Source organism: Chiroxiphia lanceolata, chromosome 2 (assembly GCF_009829145.1).
Source record: "Chiroxiphia lanceolata isolate bChiLan1 chromosome 2, bChiLan1.pri, whole genome shotgun sequence".
Classification (NCBI taxonomy): Eukaryota; Metazoa; Chordata; class Aves; order Passeriformes; family Pipridae; genus Chiroxiphia; species Chiroxiphia lanceolata.
In genome coordinates this window covers 58,373,854-58,395,880 of record NC_045638.1, presented here as the reverse complement: position 1 = coordinate 58,395,880, position 22,027 = coordinate 58,373,854, and the positions used below count along the sequence as shown (strand labels likewise).

At 39.1% G+C, this 22,027-nt stretch overlaps 1 protein-coding gene across 7 annotated transcripts in view; it reads left to right on the top strand.

Moving 5' to 3' along the window:
• Positions 1–3,057: 3,057 nt before the first annotated feature.
• Positions 3,058–22,027, top strand: part of LRCH1 (leucine rich repeats and calponin homology domain containing 1) — a 118,199-nt gene continuing 99,229 nt past the window's right edge. For 4 of the 7 annotated variants that reach the window (XR_004355719.1, XR_004355718.1, XM_032681156.1 and 1 more), the window contains exon 1: positions 3,058–3,370. Coding sequence is in view for 3 of the 7 variants with exons in the window: in XM_032681156.1 (XP_032537047.1) it covers positions 3,124–3,370 (247 nt within the window). In the remaining 4 variants the exon portion in view is untranslated. The remainder of the gene's footprint in view (positions 3,371–22,027) is intronic. The other 3 variants (XR_004355721.1, XM_032681158.1, XR_004355720.1) reach the window with 2 other exon arrangements.

Below are 22,027 nucleotides of genomic sequence, written 5' to 3'. Positions count from 1 at the left end.
TCATTCTCCTGGTGTGTCTGTTATGAACTGCTCATCCTAGGAATGCTGTGTGCAGGGTCAGGAGTCAATGCTTTAATTGAAAGGAGCACCTTTTATTCTGTGCCACCTGAGGCTTCAGTGTGTGGGTACTTTTTCTCTTGAGATTCATCTAATGATTTTCCTTGTCCTGGTGATGTTATGGTCATGCTACCAAGACTATATAATGTGGCCTGAGCTGTGGCTGTTGTTTTGTGTGGCACCAAATGGAGGTAGCCTTGCAACTGGAATGAGAGCCAGTTTCTCTCTGACATTTGATTTAGTGTGTGTGTTGTTTCTGTCTCCATAACAGACAGCTTGTCCACCTGGGATACTCACATGAAGAAAGCCTTGCTGTACCCTGACTGTGTATGAGCTACTCCATGCTCTTGCTTCTTCAGCATTATCTTAGAGCATATGGAGCATGAGGTGAACATGTGTATGTTGAAGTAAAGTGAGGTTCTCCTGCTCCATGCTGTGAAAGTCCCATGTCTAGAACAGGACAGGTACACACGCTGAGGTCACCTGCTACCTCATGAGGCACCAGCTCCCTGCATATAAGCCCTCATCACTTCAGAAGCCATATGGACCTTGTTATTTGCCTCTTTTCTGCCAATTTCGAGTGATGGAAATTCACTCTGAGACTCTAAGGCTCATATTTCCCTCAGCTATGGTACTTTCCATATATTTTTGATAAGATTTTTCTTGTCAGAGATATTATGCAGTCATCTCTGAAACTTTTACTTCTTATACCACCCATAAGCCTTCCTTCTGCATTCCTTCTCTCCTCTATTACACTCATATCTGCTTGCTGAAGACTATCCATGGTTTTCTTTTCCTTCTACACTTAACTTTTAAGCTGCTCTAGGTCTCCTCAAAGAATCAGAGAAATGCAAATACTGTCACATAGGAACTGGGGAGATCATGTAGGTGGAGGAAAGGAATTGAAGGGCTGCTTGCAGTTACAGCTTACCACTAGCTTAGCTTAGGTGCTGTGGCAGGATGTGCCCACTTAGTGATCCAACCAAAGGCAATATATGACCTTCTATACACATTCACATAGATATCAAACCAGTGATGGTGTGATTGAGCTTTTCTTTTTCTGTAGTACTTCCAGTTTCTAATCCTTTGTACCTATAGGAACAGAGTTAGATCTGGCACAATACTCAGGCAGAGAAGAGAGAAAGTGAAGGCAATATACAGCTTCAGTGCTATGTAATTTTTTTCTTTACACAATCTTGATAACATAACAGCCTTCATAGTGTTACTTCCAGAAATTTCAACACAGTATCCAATAAGCACATGTCATGCCTGTGTTTCAACTCAGTGGCTCAGATCAAAAAGCAGTTTAAAACAAACTTGATCCCTAATTATTGTTGGGTGTCCTTGCATTGCTTTAAGGGGGAACCTACATTTCTTTAAATTGCTGAGATTTAGCTCTTAATCTGTTTCTTTATGCTTTCCAGAAGCAATGCAAAGATTGCACGCAAGCTGGAATTAAGCATTTTAAAAAACAAAACATGCTGTGACTAGTGGAAATTTGTGGAAAATAGTATCTTAATAACCCACCAACAAGCTTTGTCAAAAGTAATGTGATATCTGGGCACAACTGCTGTGGTGGTAACTGTTGTTTTCCTCTTAGGCTAGAGGCTGTTCCACGGAATGATGTCAAGAATTGCTTTCTGGTGCATCCAAAATTTTCTTGAACAGATGGCACACTGAATTAGTCATGCCAAAACCCAAGGTATCTGCCTCAGAAGTGGACAACTGGCAACTTTAGGCTAAAGGGAATTTGTGCTGGAGTTTAGGCTCAGGGCTTGTATTTCAGGTGTAGTAAAAAGGTACTTACAGTAAAATAACCCTCTCCTACCCATCTACCTTTAGCATAAGGCATCTCTTTAAAAACACTGCTATGTTGCCTGCAACACTTCTGCAGTGATGCTACGTATATAAAACTTAAATGAAAAATGCTGATACTGGGAGCACATCTTAATTATAAATAACAAGTTTTTAATGGATGTTATGATACCTTTATGCGAAAAGGTTTACCTCTAATGTCCTTTCTCCCTTTTTCTTAATACCTTTGTCTCCCAGTGCTGTTTTTGGTTGCAAATGCTAATCTCACTATGATGTCTCTCGTTCTTCAGAAACTTAGGTTTATTTCTTTATGGCAGTTTGGTCTTATGTAGCATTCACTGGTTGAACTTCCTGGAGCTTTGGTTTAACATCACAACACAGGGTAACTGAGTGAAATGTAATGGTCTGTAAAACACAGGTCATGGGTGATGACGTACTAGTCCTTTTTTAGCTTTGAACTCTGTAAACCCTGTGGGAACAGGCGGCCTTGCTCCTCTCCCACTCCTGGGCTCAGCTTTGCAAAGCTGCAGAGAGGGAGGGGGAAATGAACCAAACCCAGCAAGCACGTTCCCCCCCCTCAGAATGTTTATCCCATTGAAAACTGGAGGGATTGCAGTTCTTGGTCTTGGTTTGTCACTACAACTCACACCTTCGAGGTCCTCTCCTGGGCAGGCTGTGCCCAGGAGCCACACACAGGTGTGAACCAGCCCCTGCAGAAGAAGCAAGTCACAAAAAGCCCTTCTTCAGGGCAGATGTTCCCCAGGGTCTCGTTCGGTGGCAACAGCCACTGCAGCTTTCAACTTCCAAAAGAAGAATGCCGCTCCCCAGCACGCTGCCTGCGGCTTCACACCGCCCAGCCGCGGATCGCCGCCCATCCAGCCCCTGAGTCCTGCTGCGGGACACCTCCGGTGGGTGCCGGGAGAAGAAGCCCAAGTAGGCGATGGGCAGGCCTCCTGGGCTGGCTTTACAAGGGAATGTTGTGACAAAAAGCCAAGGCGGAGGCCCCCCTCCCGCCGCCTCTCCTTCGGCACTTCCAGCGGCAGACGCGCCGCGCCGCCGCTAGAGGGCGCGGCCCCGCCCCGCCCCACCCACGGTCCCGGGGCGCGGTGCCGGGAGGGGCGGAGCATGCGCAGTGGGCGCGCCTCGCCCGTGCCGCGCGCCCCCGCCACCCCGAGCGGGAGGAGGAGGAGGGAGACAGGGAGGGAGGCAGGTCCGGCGGCCCTCTCGGGTACCCCCAGCGGCGAGGGAAAGATGGCGACGCTGGGAGGCGAGTCGCAGCCCTTCCCCGCCTCTGCTTTGGCGGCAGCGGGTGGGGTGGGCGGCAGCGGCGGCGGCAGCGGGGCGCTGGGTCTGCAGGCGCCGCTGAACCGCGGTCTGGAGCGGGCGCTGGAGGAGGCGGCGCACTCCGGGGGGCTCAACCTGAGCGGCAGGAAGCTGAAGGAGTTCCCGCGCAGCGCCGCCGCTCTCAGCCACGACCTCTCCGACACGGTGCGGGCAGGTGAGCCCGGGCGATGGACCGGGGGCGCAGGGAGGGAGTGGCCGGCGCCGGGCTCTGCCGGAGCGGGAGGAGAGGGGAGGGGGACTGTGGTTTATTCACCGGGGACGCCCCTCCGCGCCCCCTCGGGCATTGGTGCCCCCCAGGCTCCCTGAGAGGCGAACACCCACTCCCCACCCTTTCGTTCGCCCTGCCCCAGGCCCATCCCCACGCGGGAACCGAGCCCACCCACCTCGCTCCGCGGACCCTGTGCTTTCTTTATTCCCCCCCGCCTTGGTGTATGAGGTAGGTGTTTGCTCCCATATGGCTGGATCTCCGCACGCTCCTCTCCATCCCCCCAGCTCTGCCTTTGGTGAGGCAGGGCTGGCTCTCCCGTGGCACAGTGGGGGAATGTCTGTGTATGTGTGTGAGGAATTCTTGCTCGCACCTGTCCGTCTCTCCCTCTGGGGAATGTGCGTCTCTGTGCCACCCTTCCCTGACTGCTGAGGTTTGCGGTGGCTGTCAGCCCACCTTTGATTCAGCTGCGGGAGGAATACGTACACGTGCCAAGGTGGATACCTGCGTCTTCTGCCCTGCTGCTCGTGGGTGGACCTGCCAGGCACGGAGGATGTAACTGCATAAAGATACTGATGTGCCTCTGGACATGTCACCTGTTTGCATGCCATAGGTGGAGGCATGTCCGTAGGAACACGTTTCTCTGCAGCTACCCCAGAGAGCATGCTGTCTTTCACTAATGACACTTGTTCAGCACTGGGGTTGACAGCCACAAGTACCAGCTCTGTGCAATGCTATCTTCCAAGGCAAATGTGAAGAGAAATCCCAATCTTCACAGGCAGCGTGCATATTCTGCAGTGGGGGACACCATCATTACATAAATCTGCAGGCAGCAGTGGTGAGGGGAGGTGTATCTATCCAGTCTGTGTTTACCTTGCCCTAACACTTTCCTTCCAACATGGAAAAAGGCACACTTATTTCTCACCTAAGCAGACAGACCTCGCTAAAAGGGTCATACTTGTTTTCCTGCCCCTGTTTATGCCAGGACTTGAAACCTAATCCATTCTTTACATATAAGGAGGCAGAACAGTACAAACCCGCATTAGAAGAATATATTAGTGTATCCCTAAGTTCTTTAGTGTGCTGCCTCCGCATGCCCTTTTGTGTCCCCATTTGCCTGCTGGAGATAATTGTGTTGTAACAGCAGAGGAGGAGACGTGTAGTCACTTGTTCTTGTCCCACGAAACAGCAGGTGCTATACCTGCATGCAAACGTGTGATAACATGAATCGCAATTCTCGGCTGCTCCTGCACATGAGGGTATTTATGCCTTCCTGTATGTGGAGACATATGTGCTGACTGCATACTTGTGTCTATCCCAGGTATAAAGAACAGAGTGTATGTCCCAGATGTGTGGTAGATGTCATATGTAATTGTTATTTAGCTTTGTCACTTGATTGCTGTTGCTGAGTGTGAACACCTGTATCATCATATCAATAAAAGAGAAATATGAGAGAAACCTGATGTATGAAACTACCTTGAATTGGTAGTGGGAGCTGCCACGCTAACAGTTAGTTGACTCAGTAACAGATGTGAAGGGGTTAGGCATGGTGGTGGAACTGTATGTGGTTAGAAGGAGGACTTTCAGCTTGTCTTCCCAAGCAAGGCATTTTATCTCATTTCTTTTTTAAAGTTATAGTCTAAAAAAGACATGCCATGATACGAGATAAATAGTTTGGAAATCCAGAAATTTAGCTTGTTTGGTTTGATCCTCTATTGATCCAAACTGTTGGAAAACAAAATTTTGTATTGGGGAAGAAAATTGTTTGATTGGTGGTATGTTAGTGTTTATGTATTGTGTAAGTATGTGCTGTACAAGCATGAGCTGTGTGTGGTATATATAGGTAGTACCTGCTTGTTACATGCTTGCTTATTCTACTAATTTTTCTAGGAAAGAAGTAGTCTTTCTAGCATTAATCTACTTTTGTCAGAGTTTACCTGGAAGACATTCAATATGAAATTAAATGTAGAATTGTGTTTCCATTCTCTTTTTATTTGGTATAAACAGCAGTGTAGAGCAGCCCATGTCTCAATCTTGTGACAACAGCAGCCCTTTTATAATTGTCCCTCTTTGGAAGAGCCATGTGTTTATCTATAGTTACTTTATGTTTTTGTTTGTAACAGTGTGTTATAACTGTTGAATGGGAATTGTTTGCCTTGGGAGTTAATAGTGTGTTGATATATTTAAAAAAAAAAATCCATGGTTTTTTTCACTTGTTACATTGCATAACTAAAATATATAAACAGAAGAGATGCTTGGCTTAAGGCCAGATTGCTGAAGCTCTTGGGGCAAACTCTTGATGAGAATTTTCTCTTGCTTCCTCTCCTTTAAATGTGCATAGTATAAAACCAGTACTTTATTGTACTGCTTGGAATATGTCTGTGCAATGAGTGACTTATAGTTTTGGATCTGATGTGCTTACATGTCTCTGAAGCCTGGAAACTTTGGGTTTTGGGGTAGGGGTAGCCTTTCATTGTTAAAGCTTTTTTTTTTTTTTTTTTTTTTTTTGCTAAAGAGGGCCAATTTCCCTGAAAAATGGAAGACACTCCTTGATATAGAGAAGACTATTCTGTAGGGTTGAATTTACAAGTCTGAAGGGCAGGGAATTTCTAGAAAACTAAAACTATGTCTGCATCTTGAGAGTATTTTAGTATTAGAGACTGAAAATATTTTTGGATTCAGAAAGTGATGATCTACAGCTACTCTCAAATAAAGTATTATCAAGTGTGTTGTGGGGAATGGTTCTGAGTGCTTTATGTAGGTCTGAGGAAGAAAGAAGTGTTAAACTTTAATTTTTTTTCCCTTGAAGTTAAAAGTCAGATTTCCTATAGCAATTGATGCAGTTATGAAAGGGACATAGTTTGTTTGCCTTTAACAGCTGGGACTGGATAGTTTGACTTCTCTAGCTCTTGTTGCAGTTACATTCTGTAGTAACTGCAGAGGCTTAACTGTACTTATCACTTTCTATTTGTGGAGCTTCTTGTTACACTTTTTCTTCTGTGACTTTTCTTTCCATTAAATACATCTTGCTTATGATAGGACATTTCTTTCACAGTCTTTGAAAGTTCTGCTTAAGAGCTGAGTGACCCGGTCAGATGGAACTTTCGGGCTGTATCTTTGCATGCAGAAGTGAGTTTTCATGGTGTTTGGTACTGTTAGAAGAAAATAAAACCTCTATGTAAAGTGTCTTGAGCTTAGTCAGACGTTTTAAACCACATCAGTACCGGATGCATTGCAAAAACCATTTCAAAAATAATAAACGCTATTCTTATCACATTTATTACAGGCTGGGTTATGCAGAAGTCAGTGGCACAGTAATCACATAGTTCTTAAGTAATAGCATGCAATTACATTCCTCCAAACTGCTGGGAATGCTGGAAGCATGTTACTTTATAAAAGAGGAAGAAAAGGCCCCAAAGATGTTATTTAAGTGTGTAACCATGGCTGCCTGTATCACTTCAGCCTCTCTCTGTAGGCTTTGCTTGTATTTCTGGAGGCAGGTCCTCTGAACCTTTTCTGATGAATACCTTCTTCATCTATTTCTGCTGGGCGAGTTAGTCACACAAGGAAGGATTACTTGCTGCTGCTGGTAATGACATGGGAGAGAAGCAATACATTTTTTAATTATATGCTAGATTGTTAGAAAATAATTATAAATTGAGGTATTTGATTCCTAGATTTGACAGTATGAAATTTTGGAAGGAATATGTTTTTATTTTTTGAGCTTTAGAATGCTCACTTCAATGAAAGAACTTCTACCTGCTGTTTTTAAAAATGTTTCTAAGTGGACTGTGCTTGCCAGACAATGCTGTGTTGAAGACACCTTAGCCTGGCAGCATCTTTGAAATAGTTTAGACTGTATCACTATGGCTTTGTTTTCAAGATGATTAAAAAATCGCAGTATCACTATGAGGATTGATACTGGTTGGGGTGAAATATGTTCCTTTCATTCCTCTTTGCTAATAACAATAATCATCATAATAATCATCATCATCATATTTCTGATTTCCCATTTTTTCAAAATTAAATAACTTATGGATGGGGCTCTGAGCAACCTGATGTAGTCAAAGATATCCCTGCTCCTTGGAGTGGGATTGAACTAGAGGATATTTAAAAGTTCCTTACCACCCAGACTATTCTATGATTCTGCGTATATTAGATTGCCATAATTTATTCTCACTTATTTTCTCCAACTCCTTTATTAATGTAATTCTTCCTTTGCTTCTGAGAATTCTCCTAATTACAACAGTAAAGGTGCATTTGGTTCCACCTATTCTAAGTGGTGGTTGTGCTGGGAAGAATGTCACATGTACAGACTAGTTTGTTCGTGCTACTGCATGCTTTCAAGTATCAAATATGACCATCAAATGGACTCTTGTTCAGAATTTGGTTGTTATTTGGTCACTAGGGAAAAACAAGAGATTTTATATGCCTCTCTCCTTTTAAGAATTCTCTCTGGTGATTACTGCTTTGAATAATTCATCATCTTGAATTCATATTTCGATTAAATTGTGGGGGTTTTTTTCTGATGGGGCTTTTGAGAGACATTAATTTTGCTCATTTTATCTAAACTCATATCAATAAAAAAAGTCTCTATAAAGCAAAACAAAAGAAGAGAACTCTATTTCTTCTTCATGTTCAAAAGTCAGTCCCTTCCTATAGCCTTCCTGTGTTTATTTGAAGATTTCTAACTTTACTTATTCTGTTTCTTACACCAATAATAACTGTATTAGGACTGGAAGAGAGAGTAAATATGTTTATTATCGCTAATGAATGAAATATTACCCTGCAGCCAAAGCTTATGGGATATAACTCTGAAGGCTAAAAAATGAAGATAAATCAATTTTGTGTTCAATATTATGTATCCAGGAATATATGGAGCATTATCATGTATTTGACGGTTTCCAACACTACCTGATCATGAGCTCTGTCTGAACATCTCTGTCAACATATTCTAGTTTCTGTTTTTTACTCAAGCAATGCTTCATGAAAGAGCTTTATCAAAGTAAAGGAGTTTTTGTAGAAGCATGGTTGTGTGTAGCAACTTATAACTGCAGAACACTATTTAAACCACTGTTTTTTTCTTTCTTCCCAAAGCCTGAGTGCATCATTGCTGGTGGATCTTAGAAAACCTCAAGGCTATTGACTCCGATTGAAAAGAGTTTATTAGTTCTTTTGCTGTAGAGTCTAGTCACTTGTGTTTTTGAGTTACCTCTTTTGTCTGGAGATTTATGCCCCCATAGCTGAAATGTAGTCAGTGACTTTGCAGCTGCTGTTAGACTCTTCTCAACACAAAACAAAGTGAATTAAGTCGGAGTGCCTTTTGTTGCGTAGAACAAATTAACAGTATTCAATTGCCTGGTTTCTGTTTCAGAATGTGCTTTGAACAGATTAATGGCTTTCTATCGCTGACTCTGTGTGTGTGTGTCTCTTTCTCTTGTATTTTTGTTTGTTTTTTCTTTTGGACTAGCTTCAAAACTTGTGCAAGGACTAAGAGGCAGGAGAGATGACAGCCTAAAAATCGTATGATAGGAAGGTGAAACCTTGCAATTTCAGCAGGAGTAGGCTCTGCTGTGTATTGAACCTTTACCCTTAAAGCTGACTTTCAGTTTAAGGTGGCTGTTTTATAAACAGCTCTACCTAGAATTGCCAAAGACATGTTTGGACATGCTGTGCATGTAAATGAATAAAAACTGATTGCTTTTGTAGAAATACTGCCACTTTGTGCATCCTTGGCCAATCTGCTTGGAAGAGACTGACTCAGAGCTCCAGGAGTGCTGTTATGGTAGTTAAGGTCATACAGGTTCCTTTTCAAATGCTTCTAGGCAAACAGTTTTGGAGATCCACTTGCATATGATCACAGGCCTTGTGGGAGGTAGAAACCAAATTATCCCTATATTGTTTGTGAGCCTCCTTTTATTCCTTCCCTGATCTGTTTCTATTGTGTCTTCAGCACAAAAGACATCTTGGTTTAGACATCTGTATAACAGGACAGACTGCATGGGTCTTAATACAGTTACTATATGTAGAGTTTTGAAAACACTAAATACTTTGTCAGGGAGGAAAGGCTGGGGCAGAATCAGCTATGACAAAGTAGAATGAATATTTGCCCAGTAGAACTGGCTTGGAAGAGGAAGGGAGTGAATGCCAATGTAATATAGGTTTGAACAAGAAAATTGATAGAAAGAAGATACTATTAAATAGATACTACTGAAGGCAGAAGGGTCATAAAGAGTGAAAATTTTTGAACTACTGAGCGAAAATATGTGAAGTAGTAGAAGTCAAAGAAGGGACAGGATTTTAAGCAGAGAGGTGAGCTGTGTATTATTGTTTGAAAGTAATAAAAGACTTGGGATACTTTTCTGATATCTGTAAAGCTGAGGAAAAATGCTCGTTACGTTAATCATGATGATTAGAATTTTGTGAATAGAGAATTAGATATACATGGAGAAAATGGTTTGACTCTAATGTCAGTGATATTTATTGACTTTATGCTAAAAATAATAGTTTCAAACTCATAGTTTAAAATATTAACTGTTGGATTTAAGTTTGGAAAACTTAGCATGCATTTGCCTGTAGAAGGAAAAGCCAGTGACATTTTTGCTGCTTACAGAGTTACAAGACCAACCAAGATGGAGACTGACATTTTGCATATCAGAATGACCATTCTAGGAAGGATGAGTAACTTCTCCAGGCCATACATGGACTGTTCATCATTCTGCCTGCTGTGTTGTTGCTGTTAGTAAGCATCTACTAGATTTGTGAACATTCCTGAGCTGGTTAGATTGCTAATTCACTGTTAAAATCAATATGATTAAAATAATTTAAGTGGCACTTCTCAAACCAGAGGTATCCTTAACTTGTTCTATTGAGACCAGAATTAGGAAAACAGTGTACCCATTTATTGTTCTCCTGTGTGTAAAACTGAAAGAGCCAGAAATGTTATTGCCCTGTTCAGCATGCAGATTGCTGTCGAAAGTGGAAATGGGCGTAACATCTCCTGACTTCTGACTGTGCTCTGCTGACAATATTATTTCAGGTATAATACACACATCAGAGTAGTTCTTCGGAAGGGTACTGAGGGGTTAAGCTTTCTGCTAAATTTGTGCATAGATGTGTCCTTGTGGGAGGAGTTCATTTATGAAATTCTAATGCTTTCTCCCCAGCATCTTTTCACTAAGGGTGTCCTGCTGGCCAGCTTTTAATCTGTTTTTTCCTTGTATGGTGTAGAACACCATAATGTCTGTAAACCTCCTAACTATTTAAAAATAGAAATAACAATAACAGTCTTGCATCTTTTATCCCAGTCTGTAGGAGATTTTATTCCTTGGTGCAAAGTGAAGTTATTGTAATACTTTTATTTCCTTTCAAGACTGTGGTGATTTAAAATGTAAGATTGGTAACAGATTTAATTCTTAAGTTTTGGATTTGTCTGTATTGACCAGTTAAGTGTTTTCTACTATTGCAGCCCAATAAATACTTCTTTCTGGTAGAAGGAGGCATTGCTGGGGCAGCTGGTATTAATATGTGTGTAGAGGATTTAAGGCAAATAAGTTTTTGAATTAAAGAAACAAAATTCAGCAAAGTACATCTTGGAATTATGTTTAAACATAGCATGTGGCTTGATTTCTTAATACTGTAAAGAAAACTAAAATACTACTATAATACTAGTTTATATTATAAAATAGTGTGTTTCAAAAGTAGCACAGAAACTGCAAATGACACTTTCATTTATCTTCTGTGTACAGACCTGAGGGTTTTTTAAGTTCTGAAGTCTGCATCTTTCGTTGTGTTATTTGCAGTGACATCACTCCTTTCTAGCATTATATTAGACAGGCAAAAAGCAAAAAAAGAAATAAATTAAATGAGAAATAAAAAGCCCTCCACATTTAACTGTGAAGAGAAAAACATGACTAAGAAGTTGGATTTGTTGTTTGGTGAACAGAAAAAAACGTGCATAAAATGTACGTGCAAAGATAAATCACTGAAACTGATGGAGAAGTTTTGTAAAATGGGCAAGAAGTGGGGTAGGAAGAGAAGAGAAAATTAAATCAGAAATTAATCCAGGGAAAGAAGTGGAACAGAATACACCGTTGGATAAGGTTTACAGAAGTAAGGCGAGATACCAAACATGCAATGGTTCATTTATAATAAGAACCTTGTGTCACATTTTAAAGATAGTGAAATTGCTAAGCAAAATTTTTATTATTAAGTGACTTTTTTAAACTGTTTAAAAATTCAGTGATAGGAGAAATAAGGATTATTGAACCATTGACAGGTTGTACCATTGCTGCTGTTATATTACTGTATTTGGATAATGAGGCCTAGCTGAATTCAGTCTTTTTAAGGCAGGGCTAGTGTACTAACAAGAAAGTGGTCTGTCTATTCAGTGGGGAATGAGAAAGAGCATAGTGTCATTCATATGTTATATAATTAAAAAATGCAGACAGTTATGAAGATTTCTGGAATGGGATGTCTGGTCAAAGCTGAAAGGAGCCTTCTCAGCAGTTGGGGCAGGGTGAGGTTATTAAACACAGCTGTGATTGATTAAGGGGAGAAACTTAAACCTGGCTTCACGTGCTCCTTTTATGTTGTGTTGCTAAGGTTTATTGTTTGGTTGGTTTGTTGTTGTTTTTTGAGTTCATCTCAGTTCAAGAAAACTGTCCTTTTGCCGTCCGCTTTGTATAGTGTCGTTTCCCTATTCGGTAAGCTCTTCCTGTGATCCATGTTCCAAGATTTGAATTCCAGCCTGGCTGAATGCCTACTCTTTGCTTGTGTTCCTTTTACCAGCCAGTTCAGATTGCTTTGTGTTAGTGACTTGTTTTTTTCCTCACTCACACATGGCCTGTCACTTCCAAGGTTTACTAGACATGGTATTTTCCCCTGCTTGGTAAGAGGTATGACCAAGAATATCCTTGTGCCACCCATCTGAAATGTTTTATGTTTCCATGCTTTGTCTTATTTTGACACCTATCAGTACCAGTTCCTCCTACCTTGTATACAACATTAACATGCTTTGTCGTTGCATGTAGTTCTTGATTATTTTTTTCATCTCTCATGAGCAGATGATGTAGTTTTTTCGTCACAATGTGCAGAAACCAAGACTGCTTTACTGAATTGTAGCTGTATTATAATGGATGTTTCCATTGACTATCTGAACTTTCAAATTTGATGGAAAAGTGTTATGTTAATTTGGCAATGTGTAGTTTTATATGCTATTTTTATGAGATTTTATTTGGGGGGTGATGAAAGAGGCTGCTGAATCTAAAATTGCTTGTTTTTCTTTTAAAAAATTGGCAAATTTCTTCCCCAACTTTGGAACTGCTCTCTTTTTTTTTTCCATATGCTTACTGAAATTCAGCATAAAAAGTGAATACGATTTGCCAGACTGTTAAAAGAAACTATTTCATGAAAGCGGTGTGGATTTTATAATTTGAATGAAAATATGAACTACTTTAAAATAACCAGTAACTTCAATTAGCTAAAATTTTTGTAAGGGAATTTGGAGATAAGACAGACGCTGTCATGGTATAGACCATGAGACACTCTTTTCTGTGATGGTACTGCTACGTTGAAGTGTGCTGTGTGTAGCTCTGGCACTCAGCCAAGCAGTCAGGAACTTCTACGGGTAGAGAAAGTAGTCTTTTGAATTTCTTGTCTTTTGAAAGCCTTTTTATGTAATTATATTGATTGTTAATGTAATGACTTTAAGAGCTTAAGTCTTTAAGTCATTAATATAATGGTTTCCAGATTTCTACTTTTAGTTATACCTAGCGCGGACCTTGTTCTATGTTTCTGTTAAAAATTACCTTGCAAATGTTGCTCAGTGAGTTACTTCATTGTTCTGTAATGATGCAGGTTATCCCTGTTTATACAGATTGGAAAAACTGAGAATCAGGTATTCTGAATGGCTTAATCCAGATCTTGGAACAGATCAAAGACAAAACTGTGAAGGGGATCCAGCTTTGGTTTTCTGGCTTCTTATTTTTTTGTCTCAATCAAGACAGTGTATGTTATCTTCAAGACTAGACGCTGAGGGATTTGAATTAAAGTCTTGTTCTGGAAGATACTGGGATGGTAGTAAAGACCTTGAAGCTTCCATTATGGTCTTAAGTCCCAGGAGTGGTTTTAAACGTATTAACACAGTGCAGAAACTCACTTTGTAGTAGCATCTGGCACAGACACACAGATACATCTCAGAAATAGTCATTCTCTAAAAGAATACCACTATGGATTTGTGAGCAGTTAAGTATTAACTTTACACAAAAAACCCCAAACAAACAACAAAAAAACCAAACACTCCCCCCAAAAAACCCCCACCAGCCCCCCTCCGAAAAAAAAAAAAAAAAAACCAAAAAAACCAAACCAAAAAAACCCACAAAAAACCCCTACAACAAAACAAACAAAAAACCCCCCACAAACCAAACCACTATTTTGGCAAGAAGTGCTGTACTCTTTCTGCCAGTTTTCATATCTTCATACTTTTGGCTTCCTAGAGAACTGAAAAGGTTATTTTTGGCCTAGTGCCCTAAGCTAAAAATGGCTTCTGGAATCTCATAGCTCAGTTTGGTGTTGAGCAGTTCTGTGCAGTAGTAACATAACTGCAGTAATTGGTAGTCTTGCTGAAGCATTTTAGTTATGCGCTTAAATGTTAAGCTGTGGGAGATGTGGCTGTGTGATCCCTTCAACATCCCGTTTATCAGAAAAATTTAAGCCATGTTTTTCTATGAAGCAATGGTAGCCTGAAGAAAAAGAGGCTTTTCTGCAAGTACTTGTTAAAGGGAAATAAGAGTCAGTGTAAGGTTTAGCCTCTACAGGGAAAGGCTCTAAAATGAAGAAATAAATCATGGCATTGCTGTGGGAACAGTGAAGCATGAGCATTGCAGCTGAGCCTGTATTTGTGGGCAATAGAATGAGTCTGAAGTTTTCTTGTGTTTCTATCCAGTGTAGTAGGGTTTACCTTTAAAAGTGAAAAAACCCACCCCAACCCTAACACTGCCCTTCCCCCAAAAACAAGTACACCAGTTACTAGATGTACATGTGTACTTATAATAAATGTAGGTTTCTGAATAGTTTGGATGGAGTTTCAAATCAGGAGTTTGAAATAGTCTGGAGAATAGAGAGGCTAAGTATTTAAATCTGAAAAATCTTAGACAAGTAAAAGATCTGAAAATGTGAAAAGGCTGGATATTGCTTCCTTCTCTGTGCCTCACAAATCTGTTAGCTTTTTGCCCAATTGAAACAAGTAGGAATAATGCGTGGTGCTGCAGGAAAGTAAAGTTTTTCTGACTAGAGTTCCTATAAAAACACAGTTATATTAATTTTTTTTGTGGGCGAAGTCAGCATGGGCAAATTCTGCATGAGAATAGGTGTTGCTCTAGACATAGCTCATAAACATAGCTCAGAAACATCCAACAGTAATTTTAAAATCATCCAAGAAATCAGTATTGGTTTTTGGTGTTCTAACCTTGCAGTGTAAGGCTTTGTTAACACGGTTTGGAAGTATGGCCGAAATAAAATGAGTTCTGGTCAAATTTGTGATCACACAAATTTGAGATGACCAGACTAGTGAATGGCTCTTCAAGGACTGTTATCAGACTTCTTTATCAGTGCTAAGGCTGTAAAATGAAGAAATAAATCATGCTATTGCTATGGGAGTAATGGAGCACAGGCATCACAGAGAGCTAGCCACCCTCAAAATTACTGTTTCTAAAATACAAATGCTATTGTTCTAAACAATTTATGAAAAAGAAACATTCCAGATCAGCTTCTGTAGAATACCTGTGCTCAATCCTCAGAAAGCTTCAATTTTGCTTACTTGGACTAAGGAGAAACCTTGCTAGTTGTCCTAAATACAGCTGTCCCTGTAAAACAGAATCTTTTGTGTTTTGATGGCTAAGTAGTATAAGCTGTTTACATTTCTTGCTTGCAACCTCTAGCCAAATAGTTTTATAGAATGTTTGCTATTTTAAAAAAATATTTTTGATATGGTGTTTGATGAAGATAAATCACATTCTTGGTTAAGAGTATTTGAAGGAATTAGTCTGTCTGAAAATTTTTCTTCCTTGTCTTTACCAAAAGCACCTTATTTTTCAATGTTCTTATCCTAGAGAAAATAAAAATATTTGCAGTTGGAAAAAAGGTATTATTTGGGCTCAGTGCATTTACATTATGTCATTTTGTGTGTATTAAATATATTGAATGCATTATATATATAAAAAATATTTCACTTGCTTCACTTTATGCATGATACAGTTCTACTTTCTCGTAAGTTTCTAAACCCTTACTTGATGCATGAAATAAGTGTAGCTTGGGGATAACCCAGTCAATATGTGTGAAAGGACAGGACATAGGGAGAAATATATTACTTTATTGGTAATTATTATGATTAAGTTATAACATATCTAAGGTTTTGTTAGCATAAACACTTTTGTCTTTCTTGTGGAATAGTATAAATAAATCCATTGAAAGTAGTGTTACACAAAAGTAAATGGTAAGAGTGCAGTAAACTGTTAGGGTTTTTTGTTTTATTAACAGAAGCTCTAATACTTCAAGAATATTTTGTCCATTCTGTTCTTTACCAGATTTGTCTCACTTTATTTTGTGCTGCTGTTTTCATTCTGGTGCTAGTGGACTATACTTGTTGAAGTGTGTTGAAGCAATTGTTTCATCGTAATAATAGAAGAGACTTCTATATTGATGCAGTTTATCCCTCTGCATAATACTGGCCATCAATTTCCCTGACTGAGTCTGTATATCTAGATCACAAATTTATGGCTCATATGTACTGTCCCAGTTTTAAAGTATGCCAGTGGTAATAGTATAATTTATTATATATTTCATTTGGAAATAAATAAATAAATAAATAAAAGAGATTACATACTCTGTTTTTTATTTTAGCTTCAACTTCTGGCCATTTTTTTTTCCCCTCACTAGATCAGCTAATCCGCTATAACAGACATTTACTCTTCTGCAGATGTTTATACATTATTTTTTACCTTTGTATTTAATAAACTAAGAGATTTGATTAATGAGGATTAGTTCCTATTACTGTAATTTAGGATGCCACTGCAGTTGTCCATCTGGATTCCTGCTGAAAGGTACTGCCCATATAACTAGGGTGACAAGTGGTGATGATGGCAGATTTAAACTAATAGGACAGGCTTGGAATTGTAAGGTTGAGGAGCTGGCACGTGATTTCACCTGCTGCACCTGTTCCTGGAAGGGTACCCACCAACAGGAGTGGAGGGCAGAATTGAGGCTGCTAATATCTTACCTTGCTGTTCTGAATGTTGCAAGGACTTGTGAGTCAGTCCTAAACAGATGAACCTGTGGTGTTCTGCTGTGAAATAGGATTTCAGATCTCAAATCTTGCAGTTTTATGAAACCTTATATGTTTTTGTGTGCTTTATAATTTTTGTCTTTTACTTAGTTATTAACAACTGGAAATAGCAATTGTGAGGTGATTTGCAAATAGTTTCAGTGGTGTGTGTTCAGCTTATTTATCAATAATTGCTATTAATGCACCCAACTTTCATTACAGTCATTTGCACCTTAGAGTTGGTGGTAACTCATGATTGTCATCACTCCAGGCTTATGCTGTCACTTCCCAAGAGTATGATTCTATGATTGCATTCTTTCATGTTGTATTTTAAGTTTTCGTATGACAGGGTTAACTATGACCCTAGTTGTCTTACGTGCTTGAAACAACATCTCAGCCTTGGCCATATCGATCATCATAACTGGTCTACTCTGGCCTCCAATCGGGAGGCCTGGAGACACACCATCTATAACGCTGCTATTTCCTCTGAGAAAGCACGCAGGATCACTCTCGAGGAGAAAAGACAACGCAGAAAGAATCGTGCCTTGCAGAATATACCACCTAAGGAGTCTTTCTGCTGTGCCTTTTGCAATCAGACCTGTCTATCTCATATTGGCCTCATTAGCCACCAGCGTGCCTGTAATAAATGTGGATAGAGCCTTCCTAAATCTTTGTTCGCGAAACCTAGACATGATGATGATGATGTCTTACCTGCTATGTGCTCCAGGTCCCCATGTATCTATAACTTAGCCTTACTGTTACTTATAGCACCATTAATATCAATCAGTTGCAGATTTTATCAGCAATGGCTTTGTATTCTAGGAGGGGAAACTCTTGAAAATCTTGACTGATGCTGCGTTGTGAAGAAATAAAGCTAATTTCTCATGAGACACTTAATGACTTCCTTGAGGGTACTGTTCAGTTTCTTCAAGTAAATGTCGGATTAACACTCTACAGCCACATCAGAATGGCTGATGTTCAGGAGTAAGCAAACGAAAACCACTCTTCTAGTAGATAGTGTATTCATATGAGATTGTAGCATGTGATCTGTTTCAGTAGCGTACAAGTTCTAGCTTACAACCATGTTTTTTAAAGATATCAAAGTTGGTTTTTTTTCCCTTGTGATAATTATTCCCTTGTGTCTCCTTTGATATTTTGGTATATGAATTAGGAATATAAAAATGAAGGTTATGTGTAATGTTGAAGAAGGTTTTAAATCAAATACAGGTAAAGTTGCTTCTTAATTAATTCCTCCCTGAGTGTTTCAAAATGGGTTGCTTGACTATTCCTTTTATAGAAACAGGATGTTTTGGTTTTATGAAAAGTGCATTTCTTGGGAATTCATTTTGAGAAAGTGTTCGTCTGCCTCTACCCTTGGTGGAATGCAGATGACATCAGATTTTTTTATGTACTGGGGCTACAGGCAGTACATTAAGACCAACTTTAGAAGTGTCAGTGACATAATAGGAATTGCATTCTAAGCAGTCTTATTATTTAGGGTGAATTGGTTGTATTGATGTTCAGGTGATCATATTCAAATAAAAGATTTGAATTTTTATCTATAGAATTTTAAATATTGTAAATAATTGCAGTGTAGGTTCCACTTCAGGTAATTTTGTGATCTAAAACATAACCCTTGAAGTGCCTTTCTTGGATGGCAAAGCTGTGTTGTTCACTTGTTTTGGATCTCTTTTATGTGTTTTCTCTCACTTGTGCTAATTTTGGTTCAACTGGCATTGGAGTTTAATTTGTCCCTTTGGAAACTTTTGATTAAGATTTAATTACAACTTCACAAAACCAGTTTCTTTTAGAGAATATTTTGCAAATAAAAAGATAAGTATCATTTGAAGTATGCAGTTAATTGAATAAAAGCTTTATTCTAACTTTGTATCTAAATTTTATGGGATCATAGGATAACTATGAAGAGACCTAAGATGCTAATGAAGGGACTTCTGTAGGTCATCTAGTCCAACCCCCTGTGCAAAGCTGTATCAAATCTAAACCTGTTCAATCTGTGCTTGTCAGCTGAAACATATTTCATTTAGCTGAGACATTCCAAAGTATCTTGAAGTCCCAGGTGCTACTTCTGCTATGAATTCCCAACATTTTTGTGATGAAAGAATATCCAATGTGATTGAATTTGGTTTACAACCTTGCTTTGCATCTATTCAAAGTATACTGCTCAGACACCTTTTGTTTGCTCACATTTTTACCCACAGACCTACTTGTAGAGTTTTACTCTAGTGTGTATTGACATAAATTCTGACATATTGGGCATCTGTTACTAAATACAGACTCTCGTTATTAGTCTGTTTAGGAAATACTGAAGAAAGGGCCTAGCTTAACACATTTTGGAAGTGCTTTTACAATACTTTAAAGGAGAATGTGGTGCAGTCTTAGTTTTAAATCCTATTGTGGGTACATTGGTGTTTCTCCGTTAGAATGACAGTCATGAGGAGCGTGTAGAATTCATGACTGGAATGCTTGGTAAGAATACTCAGAGACCCTGATTTGAGATAGTTGAGATAGTACAGGGTGTTTGTTTTTCCTTTAAGTTCTGATGGCAATTGTGATGTGCCTGTGTTTAAAATTACTAAACTATTTAAAGTTGTATGGCAGTAAATTTTACTTATTTGTACTGCTTATCCCAGTAGGCAGCTAAGCCCCACACAGCTGCTCACTCACTCTCCCCCAGAGGGGTGAAGAAAAGAATCAAAAAGGTTAAAGGTGTGAAAACTTGTGGGTTGACATAAAGTCAATCTAATAGGTAAAGTAAAAGCTGCGCATGCAAGCAAAACAAAATAAGTTGTGGATGGGTTTGTTTGTTTTGACAATTTGGTGTGCAAATGCAGGTAGGGTGAAAGGTAGGCATAAGTGAAGTTAGTGGCAAAATGCCTTCTGACCGATACATGTGGGATTTTCCCTGTTCTAATTTTCTAAAACAAATTATATTTAGGACTAGGTTATAGCAGTGTAAGGTAGCTTGCCAGTCTTCTGTCTTCGTAAACCTTAGCACAGGTTTATTCAATCTAATTTCTTGGCAAGGTCTCCTGCCATGCTGCTGTACTTTGCTTTCTGTCAGCATCTGAGTTTAGTTAGTTCAGAAGGAATTCAGTGTGTCTGTGTCGCTGTGACTGTAGTAGTATCGATATCTGTAAACAATGTGACTATAATGCAATTACAGCTGTTTAAAGATAGTTATTTTTGCTCTCTAGCTAGTGTGTATGGTCTTGAGTGTTGTGCCTTGGTTTTAATTCTTACTTTTGGGCTGTCTTGGGGATCTGTAGTGCTGTATCAGCAGTAATGTAAACAATAAAATATTAGGAGAATTTGTTCTTATATTCAAGTATGTGAATGTTAGAATATTATCTGACATTTATATTTTGTGATACCAGATTACTTTCATGATTCAGTCATATATTAGTGTAAAATTGCTTAGGTAATGAAATACACCGAGGGCTGGACTATTCAACACCACTATTGTTATGCAGGATTTTGTTGGTTTTTTGGTACAATATTATTAGCCTGAAGAGCAGGAACATATTTAATCAAATCATGTCTTTGGATGTAATTCTCACAAAAACTCCTTTCCATTAGTTATATTTTCTGGTTTCTGTTTTGAAATGTGGTTATCAATGTTTTTTTCCTCATAAAATATTTATGTTGCATTTAACAGTACTTACGACTTTTTATTTATTCTCATAATAATATGATTTATTCTCATAATAACCATCAAGGGCTATAAACTTTCAGAATGGTAGATTTCAATTAGTGAGAACTTTCATGGTATAACTGGAGAAGCCGATGAGGAATGGAGCAGGCAGCAGGTGTATTGGGAGGTGACATTTCTAAATCATGTTTAAATAATATTAGCCCTCTGAATGCCTTATTATTTTTTTTTTTTTAGCACTGATCTCTTCTTTGGGGTGACCAGTGACAGAACCCAAGGGAATGGCCTAAAGTTGTGTCAGAGGAGGTTTAGGCTGGATATTAGGAAAAGGTTCTTCACCCAGGGGGTGGTTGGGCACTAGGACAGGCTCCTCAGGGAAGTGCTCACAGCACCAAGCCTGACAGAGCTCAAGATACTCCCAGGCACATGATGTGACTCTTGGAGGTGATCCCGTGCAGGGCAAAGGATTGGAGTTGATGGTCCTTGTGAGTCCCTGTGGGTCCCTTCTGTGATACTGGGCTACTGGCAAAATAGTAGCAAATAGAGTTATGGTTTTACTGTCTTAGGTGCACTGAATGGTTTTGAACCCTCCTTTAACTGTCTCTTGTATTGTCTTCATAAATGTAGTAAACTGTAAGTTTTAAAGAAAAAGGAAGTACAGTGAGTATAGTAATTGAGCTTATATCCTATCCTGCATTTATTCAGTTCAGTAGCAGGTAAGTATTTTCTTTGAGGGATTGCTCTATGTTCCTCAAATTTCATTTAAAATGTTTGTTAGTCAGTGTACCTGGCAGCAAATTAACTGGAGGAAGTCAGTGTTTAAATATAATATCATTTGACTGTTTAATCTGTGGACTTTCCACTGGATTTCCACAGTGGTGAAAGGTAATTTTTTAGACAGTATTTTTTTTTTCTTAAATTGTTAAAGAAGCTTTGAGTCTTGGTTTCATGAAACTACTATGTAAACACTGAACTACCAATACACCTTTAGCCATTTTCATGCAGTTTACTAATTTGGAGCAAAATTTGCAAGTTATGTAGCATGAATCTGTTGTTTTACACAGTGATTTAGTAGCTAACTTGGAATGACAGAATGGATAAAGTTGTACTGTGTATGAGAGTAAGGTGCTAATACTGAATCTTAGTGCTAATACCTGTTGGAAATATTTTTTCTCCCGTCTTTGGCTTTAACCTTATTTTACAGTAAAGCAACTAATTAATTCACTTGGTGCAAAGACCAACTGGCCTTCCTCTGATGTGGAGGAAAAATGAGAGGAAGAAGACTCAGAAGACTGAGCCTAGCTTCTCTTTTTGAAATTCTGAAAAGGGCATCCTCTAAGAACTTGGCTTTCTTTTTTAGTAGTGCAAGAAAGTTGATATGTAATTCAGAATTTTTTTTTTAATAAAGGAATGTTTATGAAAATGAATGTATGATTAATTTCCTTATTTTTTTCAGTTTTGTTTTCAATGGCCTATGTTACTTGGAAGGGAAACTTGGAGAAAAAACAGTTTTGCATATCAGCTCCTAACAGAAGGACATTGCATCGCACACTTAAACTTTTTAATTGTGATTGAATCTATTAATTTATGACTACATGAGAAAATATTTTGCTAT